At 37.3% G+C, this 15117-nt stretch overlaps 1 protein-coding gene across 1 annotated transcript; it reads right to left on the bottom strand.

Moving 5' to 3' along the window:
- Window positions 1–380: 380 nt before the first annotated feature.
- Window positions 381–11827, bottom strand: LOC143982858 (gap junction alpha-4 protein-like). Its single transcript, XM_077481910.1, has 2 exons — window positions 8521–11827; window positions 381–4899 (listed from the first exon to the last, which is right to left on the bottom strand). Exon 2 carries the CDS (start codon window positions 4880–4882, stop codon window positions 3824–3826), a length of 1059 nt encoding a protein of 352 aa, XP_077338036.1. The 5' UTR covers window positions 4883–4899; window positions 8521–11827; the 3' UTR covers window positions 381–3823.
- Window positions 11828–15117: the final 3290 nt, after the last annotated feature.

Genomic DNA, 15117 nt, shown 5'->3' on the forward strand with positions numbered 1-15117 from the left:
ATACTAGGGCCAATTTTGGACAGAAGCCAATTAACCTACCAGCATGTCTTTGGATTGTGGGAGGAAACCGGTGTACCCCGGAGGAAACCCACACAGGCACAAGGAGAACATGCAAACTCCAGGCAGGTAGTGTCATGGTTGGGATTCTAACCAGCAACCCTTCTTACTGCTAGGTGAGAGTGCTAACCACTACACCACTGTGCCGCCCTTTTTTGGATAGTAGAATAAGTCAAGTATTTCTCCTTAGTCCGGCATCCCAAAACAAAATGAGCATTAACCCTTACACTATGGGGACCAAACTGCAAGGGTTCTACTTCTCTGTCATGAGTCTAATTACTGAGTGGTCTACCATTTATTAAAAGAAAAGATCACACTGACAGTTATCGACTAAAAAAAAACAATTTTATTTCTTAATCATGTACAAAAAGTATATACAAAGCATCCCTGTTTTTACCATCAAAGTTCTTGTAAGTCAGTCCTTGATCCTATTAATGTATAGATTTCAAGTAATGTGTTCCTCAATAAATAACAGTACATATCATAAAAGTACATAGCAAGGTCAAATATCCATTGTTTTAACTGCCAGATTTGATTCCCCATTTGCTAAAATTAGTTAAAGGAAAAGAAGAAGAAAATGTAGGGAAGTTATGTAAATCAATCCACAGGTAAACAAAGAATAGTGGGTGTTACCCAATGCTAAGTCAGCTTTTTTCTGTCATGCTCTGACCTATAGCAACAAATACTGCATCACAAAGTCGGTTTCCATTTGTTAAGGTTAAAAAGTGAAACGTTGAAGTTGAACTATATTGTAAGTGTGAAACAAACAAATTAATCAATAGTGCATATATACAATAGCAAAAATAATTGTGTAACAGATGCATATAGATGGTATAAACTGAGTGACTGGTATTATTGGCATGTACCAAATAATAAAGTGCAATGTGCAAATTAATCATGAAGGATAAGTGAATGTTCAACATGAAAATAAAATAAAGTGCAAATAGCCACTGTATGTTCAAACTGTTGAAATGATGGAAGCAGGTTGAATATTCATTTTTGCTTTATGGTTGATTTGCACATTGCACTTTATTATTGGTACATACCAGTCACTCAGTTTACACCATAAATATGCATTTGTTTTGCAAATTTATTTTCCTATTGCATATATGCACTATTGATTAATTTGTTTGTTTCACACTTACAATATAGTTCAATTTCAGATTATAGTGCTAGCAGCTACATTTTACAGATAGTAGCGCAGTAATTCTTCCATTTCTCTATGTTTCCATTTGTTGGCATGCTTAATGGCATCATTCTGAAAGTGCATAAAGTGCAGGGACATAGTGCAAAAAGTGTTCGTGCATATTTATTGGCCAAAAACGATGTTTTTCTGTATGGGCAATGTGCATTTTATATGAATGTGTAAATAAAATATTTCTTAAGCGGAATAAATCATAATGGGAGCTAATAATAGATGTTCATTATTAGGGTTTACATATACTAGCTGAACTCCAATAAGTTAAAAAGCCCCTTTGTTATCTCCCCACCCTTTATAATAAGGTTTTAATGTGTGTATATTCTAGAAGGATTGCATACTTCAGGGTAAATTCATCTTTTCAGAAAAAAACTAAAGGTGAACTAACATCCTACACTTCTCCTCCCTGGTTCCCTTAGTACTTGTGAGTGATGAGCTGTTAGTGCCCATGCAGCTGGTGTATCAGCTGGGGGATTTGAAATCCTTGCTCTTTTTCCCCTACTTTCTGTAGAGCTTCCTGGATGAATCACAACGCTTACAATTGGTTAAAGCTGTCACAATGTTGGCTCTGACCAATTAGAATTACTCTGATTTGTCCCTTAAATACTTACAGAAAGAAGGGGAAGAGGAGCGGGGATTACAAATCCCTGATAAACTGTCTACATGGGCACTGATAGCTCATCACCCACATAGATAAGAACAGAGGGGGAGTATAGAGTACCTGTATTTTTTTTCTGAAAAGGTTAACATGCTCTTTAAGTATGCATATATCCTAGAATAAATAAGCATTAAAACCTAATTATACAGGATTGGGAGCTACCAAAGGTTATTTTTTAACTTACTGGAATTCAGCTTTAAAGTATATGTAAACCCTAACAATGACCTTCTTTTTTTAGCTCCCATTTGGTCTTTTAAATATATGATTAAAATCATTTTTCTATATACCGGCTGTGCGGCCACTGACAGCTCATCACCCATGAAGGTAAGTATAAAGGAAGGCGGGAGGGTATAGGGTGTTGGTTCACACTTCATTTTTTTCCAAAAAGGTAAAATAACCTTTTAATTACCTTTTTGCTAACTTCTGCAGGCCTCCCCCAATGGAAGACCGCTCACCCAAAAAGCTCCTCCTTGCCAGTCGCACAACTACTTCATAACATACAGCAGCATTCCTTCATTGTATGTGGGCCTGTCCACATTTCAGGGATAGGACAGATGCAGGGGAGGCGCCAACTTCATTGGGAGTGAGGAATATGGTAAGTATCTCCTGAGGCTCAATGAGCATTAGAGGCTTACTATATATGAGAGGAGCTACCAAAAGGGGAATCTCATTGGCGGACTGGAATTAAACTTTAAGTGCTATCACAGCTTGATAAATCAGGCCCAATACAGGAAAACAATAACATTTGTGTTAAATATGTTTTCAAATAGTTGCACTGTATACTAAATTATCTAAGTTACCTGTGGAAAGTTTTCATAAATGTTCTCTACTGAGTCGTGCCAGCATATCATATACACTTATCAACACAAACTAAGGCTGCCCAAAGACATGCACATGGGTCCCCAAGAATGATTGGAGGTGAAACATCTGCTTGTCTTTAAAACTGTCACAGTCAGTCTTTACATTTTCTAATGAGCAGATTTGGTGCAAGCATAATTTTTCAATAGAAAAGAGAACAATTGTTAAAAGGCGCACAGAAGTTTTTAAAACCCTATGGGATCAATTTACTAAAACTGGAGAGTGCAAAATCTGGTGCAGCTCTGCTTAGAAACCAATCGGATTCCAGGTTTTATTGTCAAAGCTTAATTGAACAAGCCAAAGTTAGATAGCTGATTGGCTACCATGCACAGATGCACCAGATTTTGCACTCTCCAGTTTTAATAAATCAATTCCCGTGGGTGTTAAAAAGTGTGCCCAACTTTTTGAAGTGCTTGCTCTTCCTGACTAGGGAACCACTAAATGGCCTAATTCTCTCACAGTCTTCACTGGTGATGCGTGATCAGGTCATGCATGAACTCCTCAAATTGTAATGTTGTAATATGCTTGTCTTGTGTAATAATATATTCCAATGGATCCTTATTCTCCGCAGTTTAAAATGAAAACTATAACATAAACACCAGCATTCTATATTGCAACTAGAACACATATGTACATGAAATAAAATCTGATCTGTAAATAGATGCAATTATGACCTAACTGTACAATAGCCAGATGAGGATGTACATAGAGATGAGGGAACATCCAGAAGTCCTTTGAGCCTTTGACTAAGTAATTCATAGAATCACACAGATCAGGCATGAAAATTTGAATGGATGCTGTCTCTCACCAGCTTTTATATGATTCACAGAAGTTGGCATTCACAGTTAAAGTAAGAAAACGCAAAGAAGGTCTAGATTGAGGCTGAACTGTCCCGCTAAAATTTGCAGTTCATACTGCAGACATTTCAAGTTAACTTTGTCTTTCAGTTCCCATTATTGGTAGTAGGTGGTATAGAACTACAACAGTACTGGCAATCAGACCAAATGCTCAAAGCGTGAAAGAATAAAAAAAAAATTATGAAGGTACTTTTCTCAGACATACTGTTTCTTAGAGGATGAACTGCTGGCTCTGCTTGGTTGCTTCTCGACAACAGCATGGGAGTTGGGAGAAACAGGTTTAAATTGGCTGTTGTTGTAATGTTCTAGTGTCTGATTGCCTCCAGTGAGGCATAGCTGTTTCTCAGTATTAAAGTTTGTCCAGTTGTCCTCATTTTGTACTTTGTATGCTGGGTAGGAAATGTTCTCAGTCATGGGGAGGTAAAGGAAATGCTTGTCCTGAAAAGGAGCACTGGCTGTCTCAGAGCTTTTCTCTGGGTATATATCCTCTTCTTTTGTGTATTTTGTGCTAGGCACATATGGGGAGTATTTCTTTAAGGCATGAATCATGCTCTTACATACTAGATGAATCAATTCTAAGAGGTTCAGTAGTAGAGAGATTAATGACACTACTAGCATAAAAAGAATGAAGATGGTTTTCTCCATAGGTCTGGAAACAAAGCAGTCCACTTTATGAGGACATGGGGATCTCTCACACACATATAGTGCAGGCATTACAAAGCCATACAAGTACCACTGGCCAAGCAGAAAGCCAGCTTCAAAAATACTCTTGAAAATGACACTGATTGTGTATGTCAACATCAGCGCTCCTCGGATTTTTACCCTACCATCCTCTTGAATGCAGATTTTTAGACGTTTTCTCTCAATTACAGCTATGGCATGGTCCACTTGCTGGTCCTTCTCATCTATAGCCCTTAGCTCTTCCTCTTTTTGCTTCAGCTTTTCTTCTTTTCTTGACAGATAAATGACATGTGCCAAGTAAAATAAGGTGGGTGTGCTAACAAAGAGAAACTGAAGTACCCAGAAGCGCACATGGGAGATGGGAAAGGCTTTGTCATAACAGACATTTGGACATCCAGGCTGGTCTGTATTGCAGACAAAATCTGATTGTTCATCACCCCAAACTGATTCTCCAGCCAGTCCAAGAATTAGGATGCGAAACACGAAAAGCACCATTAGCCAGACTTTCCCAATGCTTGTGGAGTGTTCCTGTACCTGATCCAACAACTTCTCTAGAAACTCCCAGTCTCCCATAGTGCAAGGCTCTTTCCCTGAAAAATACAATGCAAATTTTATGTATGGCTTTCGATGGAAGTTATTTTCAGTTCTTAGAATAGTATATATTTTGTATAAGATGCAAAGGATTTTCACTTAAAGTAGAGCTCAGAAGACTGGCAATATCCAGTGGTGATGGTCCCTACCAATCAATGATTGACACTTGCAGCCTATGGACATTTTTTATTCAATAACTCATCATTTCCACACCTGGAATCCATTTAGCCAAGGAAAACACTTTACAAAGTTATGTTTGATGAAGCTTTGGGGAAACCTGCCACCGGGCATTACTGCCTATTTAAAGGAGTTTTATTCTTACAATGACAGTGGAAAATCCCTAAATTTACAATGTTTTGTTAAGTGCTGCTTTATTTGATTCAGTCCCTTTTTCCGTCCCCTCTGCCTAATATTTAGCATTAAAGTGGAAGTAAACCCTCCTATCATTTTCAGCTAAGGAAGATGCCATCTTGGCTTCTGTTTAATCTTCAACTGCCATGATGTTGCACACATGATCAGTTATGACACCGGCCATTGGATGGTTTGCAAATTTTGTTGAGAGCACAAGCAATGGGAGTGTTACATTTCCGGTATGTGCCGGAAAGGTAACCGTTTTCTGGTGCAGCAGTGTATAAAAACCAATCAGCTTCTAACTTCAGCTTGTTCAAATAAACTTTTGAAAACAAAAAAAAACCTGGAAACTGCACCAGATCTTTCACTCTCCAGTTTTAGTAAATCAACCCCTTAAAGACAAGCAGATAGAAAGCCTGGGTCCCACATTATCTTTAGCCTAGAAATATGACTGATATATTTAGCTAGTTTCGCAATACATGAATGCTGTTTTATACATTCTGTGAACTGGTTGAATCCAGGGAACTTTGAACAACTTAGTAAACTCAGCATAACAATTATGTAGGTATATTCAATACAGTAAGCTTTGTTATCTCTACTATAATTACAGTATATTGTCTAATTATACCAGTACTAGTTCATATTAGTTAAAAATGTATTAACTATATCCAAAAGTAAGAGAGAAGCAACCAAGGATGTCTGCATTTTAAAGCAATGGTGTGCTGGAATTCAGTTTTTTATATACCTACAGCGAAAGCAAAAAGTGACTCGATTAACAGAAATTTTTACAAACTTTCCTGATTCAGAAATTCACATTTTTAATTGCTAGTTACCCAAATATTGTTTCAAAACAATCTTGAATCTTTGCAAAATCAGCCTGCATTTTTAATATGTGAAATTGGCTGTGGTCATCAAACTGGAATGTATAGCTTTTTTAATTCACTTCTTTTAGATACACTGTATATGCGTAAAAGTCAATCCCTGGAATTCATAAAGACTGGCAGGGGCAGATTTTGTGAACGTGTCTTTCGTGCATTCTAAAAGTGGTAAAGAATGTGCCAAAATCATATAGCTGTCTAGAATTTGTACTAGAATTTGGCTCATGCTGTGCCAATTTTAGAATGCATGAGAGACACTTTTACAAAATCTGTCGGAATCAGTTTTTCTCTTTGTATGCCACAAGACAGTTGCTCTAAATTAGCTCCACTTTTACATTTGGTGCAATCAATGTGACTCATTGTAAAAGCGGTGCATGTTAGAACTAACTGAATTTGGTGCACGAGTCACTCTCAGAATCAAAAATGTTCAAAATGCTTTATGAAATAGGCGCAATACGTTAACAAAAGGGATTAATGTCAGAAAAGTAGTGCAACAGCAATATTGAATTTCCCCAAAGTATGTTAAGTTTCTATTTTTGCTTTGTGATTACACATTTATATAGGGCAGCCATATTTGTTCATTACATACTCAAGCTCTGGCTCCTGATTTGCAGCGTTACACAGGGGTTGTGCTTTACTGCTCCCTGTCACCATGCAGTTTTGTGAGGCAACTGATACATTAAAAGCAATGCCCCACCTGTGTCGATGATTCATTATCGTAACAATTAGTAGCAACCCTTACATGTACTTCCTGATGAAGCCAGGATGGTGAAACATGTAGAAGATTACTTCTAAAGGAATCCTATTCTTGTTTGTTTTACATGTACCACACTGCCAAACCAATGTACGATTGTTTTTAACGATTTTTGTAAATAAAAACATGTATTTTAACAGTAGCATGTGTATTAACAGTTTTGCACCTATAAAATCCCATCTGTAAATTATTCTACCAGTACTTTAACTAACAAGGGATGATGGTGCTAGTCAAGTGTCTTCCTGTTCCTATCCACAATGACTAATTATATTATCATAACAATTATTTAGCAGGAAAGTTAGAGGCTCAAATACAGAGCTCCCTCCGTTGGTTAATATACATCTCCCTTCCCTATATGCAAAAAAAAAAAGACAAATATGGAAGCATAAAGATTTAAACATGTCAAAGATAAAATTGAATAAATAAATAAAAGCACTGCAAAAATAGCGTAAATATGTTATTGCTGAATATATACTATACTCCGTCTTTTGAGGTTTATTAGAAAATGTTGACTTTTATGACTTACTGCCATATTTATGACTCACTAATCCAGTTTAAAAAAAAAAAAAAACACTTTGACTTTGAGATGCCTGCAATTCATTTTATTTGCACATTTGCCTCTCAAAATATTAATATTATAGGGATATAAATATATATGTCTTGACATTTGTAAATACCATTTCACATGAGGAGCAGCAAACATACGCAAACTGAACTAGTCTGATATCTGGACTTCTCATAGTAAATCAGTAGTCAACGTCATTGAAATGCCACTAGTACTTCTATGTTATTACTAAGCTCTTTCTAAAGATGCTATTAGCCTGACAGCCTCTGGCTTCAGTCGTTTTAGACTCTGATTTGAATCAATTATACAACAACCACAGTCATAGTGAGTCAGAACTTCTGATTGGCATATTTCTTCCTAGTCATGCACTGAAGACATTTGATCAGCATGACAGCCTGGCAACTAAATCCTTCAGAAGGACAAGTTGGTAAAGGCAGCCTTCATAGGTATGTGGTCCAAAAAGTGCACTGTATGTATTATTCCAAACTAGCCTAATTAGGTGACACAAAGGACCCAAAATATCAATAACCAATATAATTACTATCACTCTACCTGAGCTATTGAGTTTTCTCTATGTCTGTTACATTAAAATAACGTGGCTACTTTACTCAACATGTTAATATAAAAATATAGTATTAAGCAAAACATTATGGCCTTATAGATGTAGGTTGGCGTTATAGATTATGAAACAACAAAATTCATAAGACATCAGACAATCAAAAGTCTGCATTTTTTTAGTTTTGCATGTTTATTTGATGGAAAGTCGATAAAGTTTGTGCAGTTTTACAATTTTAATTTATTACAATTGTTTTTTATTTCATAGGCAACTATTATGAACTTTATCCAAGATTTGAGACTACTCAGTGATGTATTACTATGTTCTAACTTTTAAGTAACAGTAACAATAAGACAATTTTTATCATAGAAAATACAATGTAAAAATAATGACATCAGAGCAACCTTTACTACATCTTTGATTTTTTTAAATTTCATTTTTACAATTTAATACTCCACATTCTAAAAAACATAGGATAGATTTAGAGATGATTTAAATTGTAACAGATAAACGTACCTTAAATGTTCAGAGAGGAACTTCTACCTGTAGGACTTAAAGAAGTTTACCACCTGCATGCCAGGTATGTTGATAAAGCCAGCAACAAGGCCAGTCTTTCTAGTTAGAGCCATATGAGGTTTGCAGTAAGAGGGACTGTGTGATAAGAGAGCTAAACAGACGATGCTCTCTCGTCAAAAAATCCCAGAGGGGAGAGGAAACCATGGGATGGACCAGAGGAGGTGCAGGATATTAGGGTTGTACTCTCATTCTTTTAGTGGGTTGAAAGAATAGTTTAACATGTTAGTTGCTAGAATGGCATCTATTGATCTCCTACACCATATCATTTACATGTTTTCTTATTATTTTTAACTTCCAGGCGTCTTTATGAATTGTTGCTTCTTGTTTTAATAAAAAAAAAAGATTTACAGTTAGGAAACTACTGTAAGCAGGTTCACTATCAAATCAGTTATTATTCATGAAAACAAAGAATAAACCTAATTGTTACAATTGTTCTCTCAATTCAAAAATAGAGAAATGACTGACAAAGATTTTTTATTAACACATACACAGAGCACAGCTAACCAAGTTAGTGGACACAAGAACGCTATGTGTAGCCTGGAGAAGAAAGTAGTTACTTTTAATATATTTCAATCTGAACCTCAGGTAGGTATATTATTATTATTATTGGTATTTATATAGCACTGGCAATTTACGCAGCACTTTACATACTATTCATTCACATCAGTCCCTGCCCTCACAGAGCTTACAATCTAAGGCAGGTTTAGGGAACCTCAGCAGCTGGAGAGCCGAGGTTCCCTACCCCTGATCTAAGGTATGAATTTTATTGCATAGCCACAATGTTCCAGCTTGGATTTCATATTGTATACCTGAATGAACGCTGTGGAAGTGGAGAATCACTGAAGCATTCACCACTACCACACTGATTGCCACTGTCTTCTGGGTCCTCTGCCTTGCATCCATTGAGAAAAATTTAAGGCATTCTGTGAATTGCAATTGGGCCAAGCAAGCAATCCCCCTATGGTTTCTATGCAGCATGAAAGCCACTTGCTTGGCATGAACGCTGTTTACAGAAGACCCTTTTTCTTAATGAATGCAAGGCATTTTATGATTGAATAAGGTGAAGCGGCATGGCAGCGGTGTGATAACCTCTACCTCGTTCAATCTGAGAATTCTTTGCAGTCACTGAGAAAAATGTAGGCATCCTGGAATGGCACCCGTGAATAGTAATTAACTTCCTGTAGCAACTATGCAGCAGGGCAGCCACTCAGTACAGAATGCAGAAGACAGCAGGGATCACTGTATAAGCAGGGACAGTGATTCTCTGGTTCAACAGCAGTCACACAGGTATGGGGCATGCCTACTTATATTGATCCAAGCTTCATACCCTGAGTTCAGCTCTGATAAACATCAGACATAATGCTTCCATGTTTAGTGGACTTTGGGCATAATAATCCCATATTCAGTACTTTTAAAGAAAATGGTGCTCCTAGTTGGCAGCTGAATCAGACAACCACAGAGGAGAGAAGAGCTCAACAAGGATGGAATGGGAGCATTCCTCTGCATGTTTACACACAGCAGCAGGGAGTGTGTGTATGTTTCACAAGCTGACTGTAGACTTTCATGCTGGACTTCCCTAGCTGCAACAGAATGACACTTCGATATTCAGGTGTCACTTTCCTTGTCCGCTGTGCTAAACACACATACAAATGTAGATACACCCATTGGGGGGTGCCTACATACAAAAATGTTGTTTGCTCTATGCATTACATATTGTTGATGCCATTATTCACAGTTAAATTAGAACTATAGGCACATTTTTTTTTTCCATTTTGGATAGAGCAAGGGAGGGTTGTAAACCCAGATTTTTTCTTGCCATGTCTGTCCCATTGCAGAGATTGTTTGGGGACAACTCAAAATTTTGTGATTTTCCTTTACTTTCAATGATAATGGTAAACAGAACGAACACACAGTGTGAATCTCCCTAACAGGGGCAAGGGCAGCAATAAAAACTGACAGGTGTTCTAATCCATTTCTGCTCTACCCATACCTAAAAAAAAGTTTTGCCTTAGTTATATTTTAACTCTAAAGCTGTTTTCACATGGGCGATCCGATCAGGTCCGCCTGTCAGTTTTTCAGGCGGACCTGACCAGACACTCCATGCACCTCTATGGAGCGGTGGATGTCAGCGGTGACATATTCACTGACATCTGCCGGTATCCGATCCAATCCTGTCCCTGAATTCCAGATGGATGGAAGCCCTATTTTCCATCCGTCTGGAGGATCAGATCAGATGGGATCAGATGAAAACAGACAGGTGGTCTGTTTTCATCCGATCTCACCATAGAGGAGAGCTGGGCTCTGACAGGTCTGTCCCTGCACAGTGAGCAGAGACGGACCTGTCATCCGCCTGCTCAGCAGGGACCAACGTATCAATCCCCATGAGGAAAATGGAGTCCGTCGGGCGGAAAGCCCATGTCAAAGGACCCTTAAGTGATGACCTATAAAGGCTTTTAAAGTTTGTTGCCATTTAACAGGAAAATGCAATTTTAAAGCTTGACATGTAGGGTGTCTGTTCACTTTGGAAAACCTCATCTTTTATAATTTACTAAAACATTTTATAATAAATAAATTGTGTTTGCATGCCCTAAAATAAACTTTAGGGTATTTATTTTGAAAAATTGTACTTGATAAACTTGTGAGTTGTGACATAAAAAATAATTGGAACATCCACTCTTTTAAGCTGGTCAATGATGGTTCGAATCTCGGTCGGTTCACCAGGGGGTGGCTGAGATTCGAACCATGTATGGGCAGGCTGATTGTACCCAAGTCATTCCATTGATCGACTTGAGTACAACCAGCATGTCGAATTTTTAGGATGTGATCATTGCTATTGGCTATAGCTGCTAGCAATAATCTCTAGACATGTGCATTCGTTTTCATCTGAATGCATTTTCATCCGAATTTCGGGTATTTTCGTTATCGTTTGTTAAACGATAACGACCGTGCAGAATCCGAAAACCGAAAGATCCAACATAAACAAATGCTTTATTTTCGTTTTCATTTCGACAACAGTTTGATATAGATAGGAGATTTGACATGACGATGACAATAGCGATCTATGTCCATCGAACCTGTGGTCGATTGTGCCTAACCTTAGCTCTATTAGTTCAAGATTATTCTACATAGAGAGAAAAGATTCAACATTATAGAGACAATAGCAAAAAAGGTCGAATGTGCCTAACCTAACTCTATTACTCCAAGATTCAACATAGAGAGAAAAGATTTGACATGAAGATTCGACGAAGCAGTCGCCACGAGCGGACATTTATGGTCAAATGCTCCGCCCATAGGCTATCGAGGAATTCTAATGTTGGTTGACTAGTAATAATAATTCATAAATATAATTATTACTAGTGTCATACAACATTAGAATTCTACTATAGCTTGTATGCGGAACATTCGACCGGGAATGTACGATTGCGGCGTCGTACAGTTCAGCTGCTCTGTCAAATCTTCTTAGAACATTCGATAGACACCATAAAACTTCAATGACAGATTCGACCTTAATTATTTCAGATTTTTGGACGAATGCAATTTTTAACGAAACAAAATAAATAAAAACGAATTTCGGGAGTAACTAAATCAATTTATTTTTAGTCGAAAACGAAATTCCGAAACAAAATATTTCAGTGTGCATATGTCTAATGATCTCTGTGTTCTCCCGCCAGGGACAGCTCTCTGCTCCACCTGCTGGGAGAATACAATAGCTCCGTGGGAGGAATTGGAACTGACTGTGTTGATGGGGGAATTCAGCTTTTTTCTTTTCTGCAACCCATGGTTACAGGAAAGAAAATCGTATAAGCAGGCTGCCTTATACTCCAGGTTCTCTGCTTTCAGAAAATTTATAGTATCTGAGCTTTTTAATTAATCTTGAGGCCTAAAATTTATTTTTTTAACAAAAAAACAGCAAAAGGTTTAAAGCTCATCTGAACTTTCAGTTTAAATCAGCTAAACACACTTTAGGAATATTAAAACAAAAGGTGTGTCATACTCCTGCAGGTAGACAACTGCTTCTCTACAACATACAGGCAGGGGGCAGGCTATTCAACTTGAAAACAAACTATAAGGCCTCATACACGAAAATCAGAAGGGAAAAGTCATAAGATGAGTTGTCTGCGGATTTTCGGATCATTAGTAACAGCGGATTTGACTTTTTCATCAGACAAAAGCTGGATGTGCAGGCTATAAAATTTTTGTCAGATGTGAACTCAACATCTGATGTTCGGATGGTCAGTACAGAAATGGTCACACAAAAGTTGAAAGTACAAACACGCATGCTTGGAATCAAGAATCGAGCCGGAAGAGTTCAGTCCGTTTGTAATCTAGAATTAACATTTATGATGTGGCAATTGCCAAAATGCCAAAATGCAGCGCACATTCTCTTTTTTAATGTGATAATAATGAAGCTGCTTTGCTGGTGATACTGATGTAGTTATGCCAAACATATTTTTAAAGGCATTTGTTTTTGATCTGAAAATTGCGTATCAACGCTCACCAATATTCTATTGAGACAAAATTAGCATAAGGGGCCCAAAGGAAGGCGCTCGAGAAATTTACTTTATACTCTCATAGTACGTCACTATGTTCGTGTTTGTCAAGTGACAATTTGCAGATAGTTAGTATGCTAGACAAAGTCCTGCACACGCGCTTTTGACAAAAATTAGACACTCGGTCCTACAACAATCAAACCGTGTGTATGAAACCTAAGACTTTGCACGCCTTTTGTTTTGATGTATCTGGATGTATTTAGCTGATTTAAACTGACGGTTCAATTGGGCTTTAAAGGCTTTTACTGCATGAAGATTCAGAAAAGTGCAGAGTACAGTAGGGCTCCAAGCAATAAGTATGGTCTATTTATTTGTTAGTGCCCTACTTAAAGATGTAAAATTTTCAGAAACTTTGAAGCCATGAGAAAAAAAAACCCAAAGAAAAAAAGCCAAGGAAAAGAAAAAACTATTTATTTACCAGACTATAGGGAAACGCTATGCTGTGATGATGGAGAAAATTTATAGGAATCATTTAACCCTTTCGCTGCCAGATCCGTGCGTCTGGGACTGACATGGGGGGTGCTGGCGGGTCACCTAAAAATCATCACATTGGGGACTTTTTTGTCCCCCATGTAATGAAAAAAATGTTAAGCAAAGCATTTTTTATTTTTTTATTAAAAAAATAAAATTACACCCAAGCACATAAAATCCCCCCCTCCAAAAAAAATCATTACGAATGTAAACGCATGCGTCGGGGTCGTGAAAATGTTGATTGCAATACACGTTACATACTGTCACATACGTCAGAGTGAGAGCACAAAACCTCCTCTGTAACACTGATGACCTATAGGAGGCCTTTGAAGCGTCACCTATAGAAATTATGGGATACTAAAGTTTTTTGCCATTTCACAGGCACACACAAATTTTAGGTTTGACATGTTGGATATTTATTTACTCATTGCAACCTTATCTTTTATATTTTACCAAAAATGTGGGTAGTGTATTGCATTTGTTTGCCCTAGAATTCACTTTAGTGTGTTTTTTACTGAAATGTTTGGTTTCCCAGACCTTTGCGGTAATATCAAGTGACATAGAAAATTGGAACTACCACTAATTTATTCTCTAGGGTGTCTGATTTCAGAAAATGTATAATGTTTTGGGGCTTTATGTACTCTTCAGGCCTAAAATGATTTTGTAAACATGTGTGCAAAAAAATGCAATAATGGCTCTGGCAGCGAAAAGGTTAGGGTATAAAAATAAACCCTCTTATCTGTCAATTAAGGCCTGAGAGGGCAGAAACTATCATCTACTGTATCCCAAAAATGACCCAACTGTAGGATGTACAAAATGGAGCCCACAAGCAAACTAAACTGGAGCCTTTCCTCTGTAGTGCTCCCTAGTAGCAGAAATGGATATTGAACACTGTTACTTGAACAGTATTCCAGAATTTGCTTTTCTTCAGCTGAGAGAACTTTCAATCATTTAAGACTTTACGTAATCTCAGAAATCTTTCATTAAGCTCTTCATGTTATATATGCCATGTCATAGATATATTACCGTATTTATCATTGTAAAAGTACATATCCCACAGTCTTTTTTTTTCAATTGTTTGGACAAAAACAAAAAACAAAAAAGGCTTTGGAAAACAATGGAAAAAAAAACTTTTGTTTTTCACATTTTTTCAGCTTTTGTTCTAGGCCTTCCCATCTCTAGCCCTTCCTGTCACCCCTAAGATAAAAAATATATACTTACCTTACATCCCTGTTTCTGTCCATGGTGCCTAGGTTAAGGTCAGGCAGAAGGCATTCTGACAATATTTTGGAAATAAGAGGGTCCCAAATCTTGCAAGAATGAGCTCCATCCATGCAGTCGAGTCTTCTTTCAAGATTTGGGATCTTCAGCATATGCACGTATGTCGTCTGAAGTATTCCTCTGTCACTCCTGCCTAGGTGCCATGGGCAGAAGCTGGGTGTAAAGTAAGTATACTGTATATTAATTAATTATTAATTAGGGTAAGTATATATTATTTATTAATTATTAATTTTCT

The sequence above is a fragment of the Lithobates pipiens genome, unplaced genomic scaffold, assembly GCF_037356315.1.
Source record: "Lithobates pipiens isolate NorthernLeopardFrog02 unplaced genomic scaffold, aLitPip1_a1.2 Scaffold_16, whole genome shotgun sequence".
NCBI classification, from domain to species: domain Eukaryota; kingdom Metazoa; phylum Chordata; class Amphibia; order Anura; family Ranidae; genus Lithobates; species Lithobates pipiens.

Bases quoted from the DNA above. Each gene is read 5' to 3' on its own strand.
- LOC143982858 (XM_077481910.1), bottom strand. From the start codon at position 4,882: ATGGGAGACTGGGAGTTTCTAGAGAAGTTGTTGGATCAGGTACAGGAA.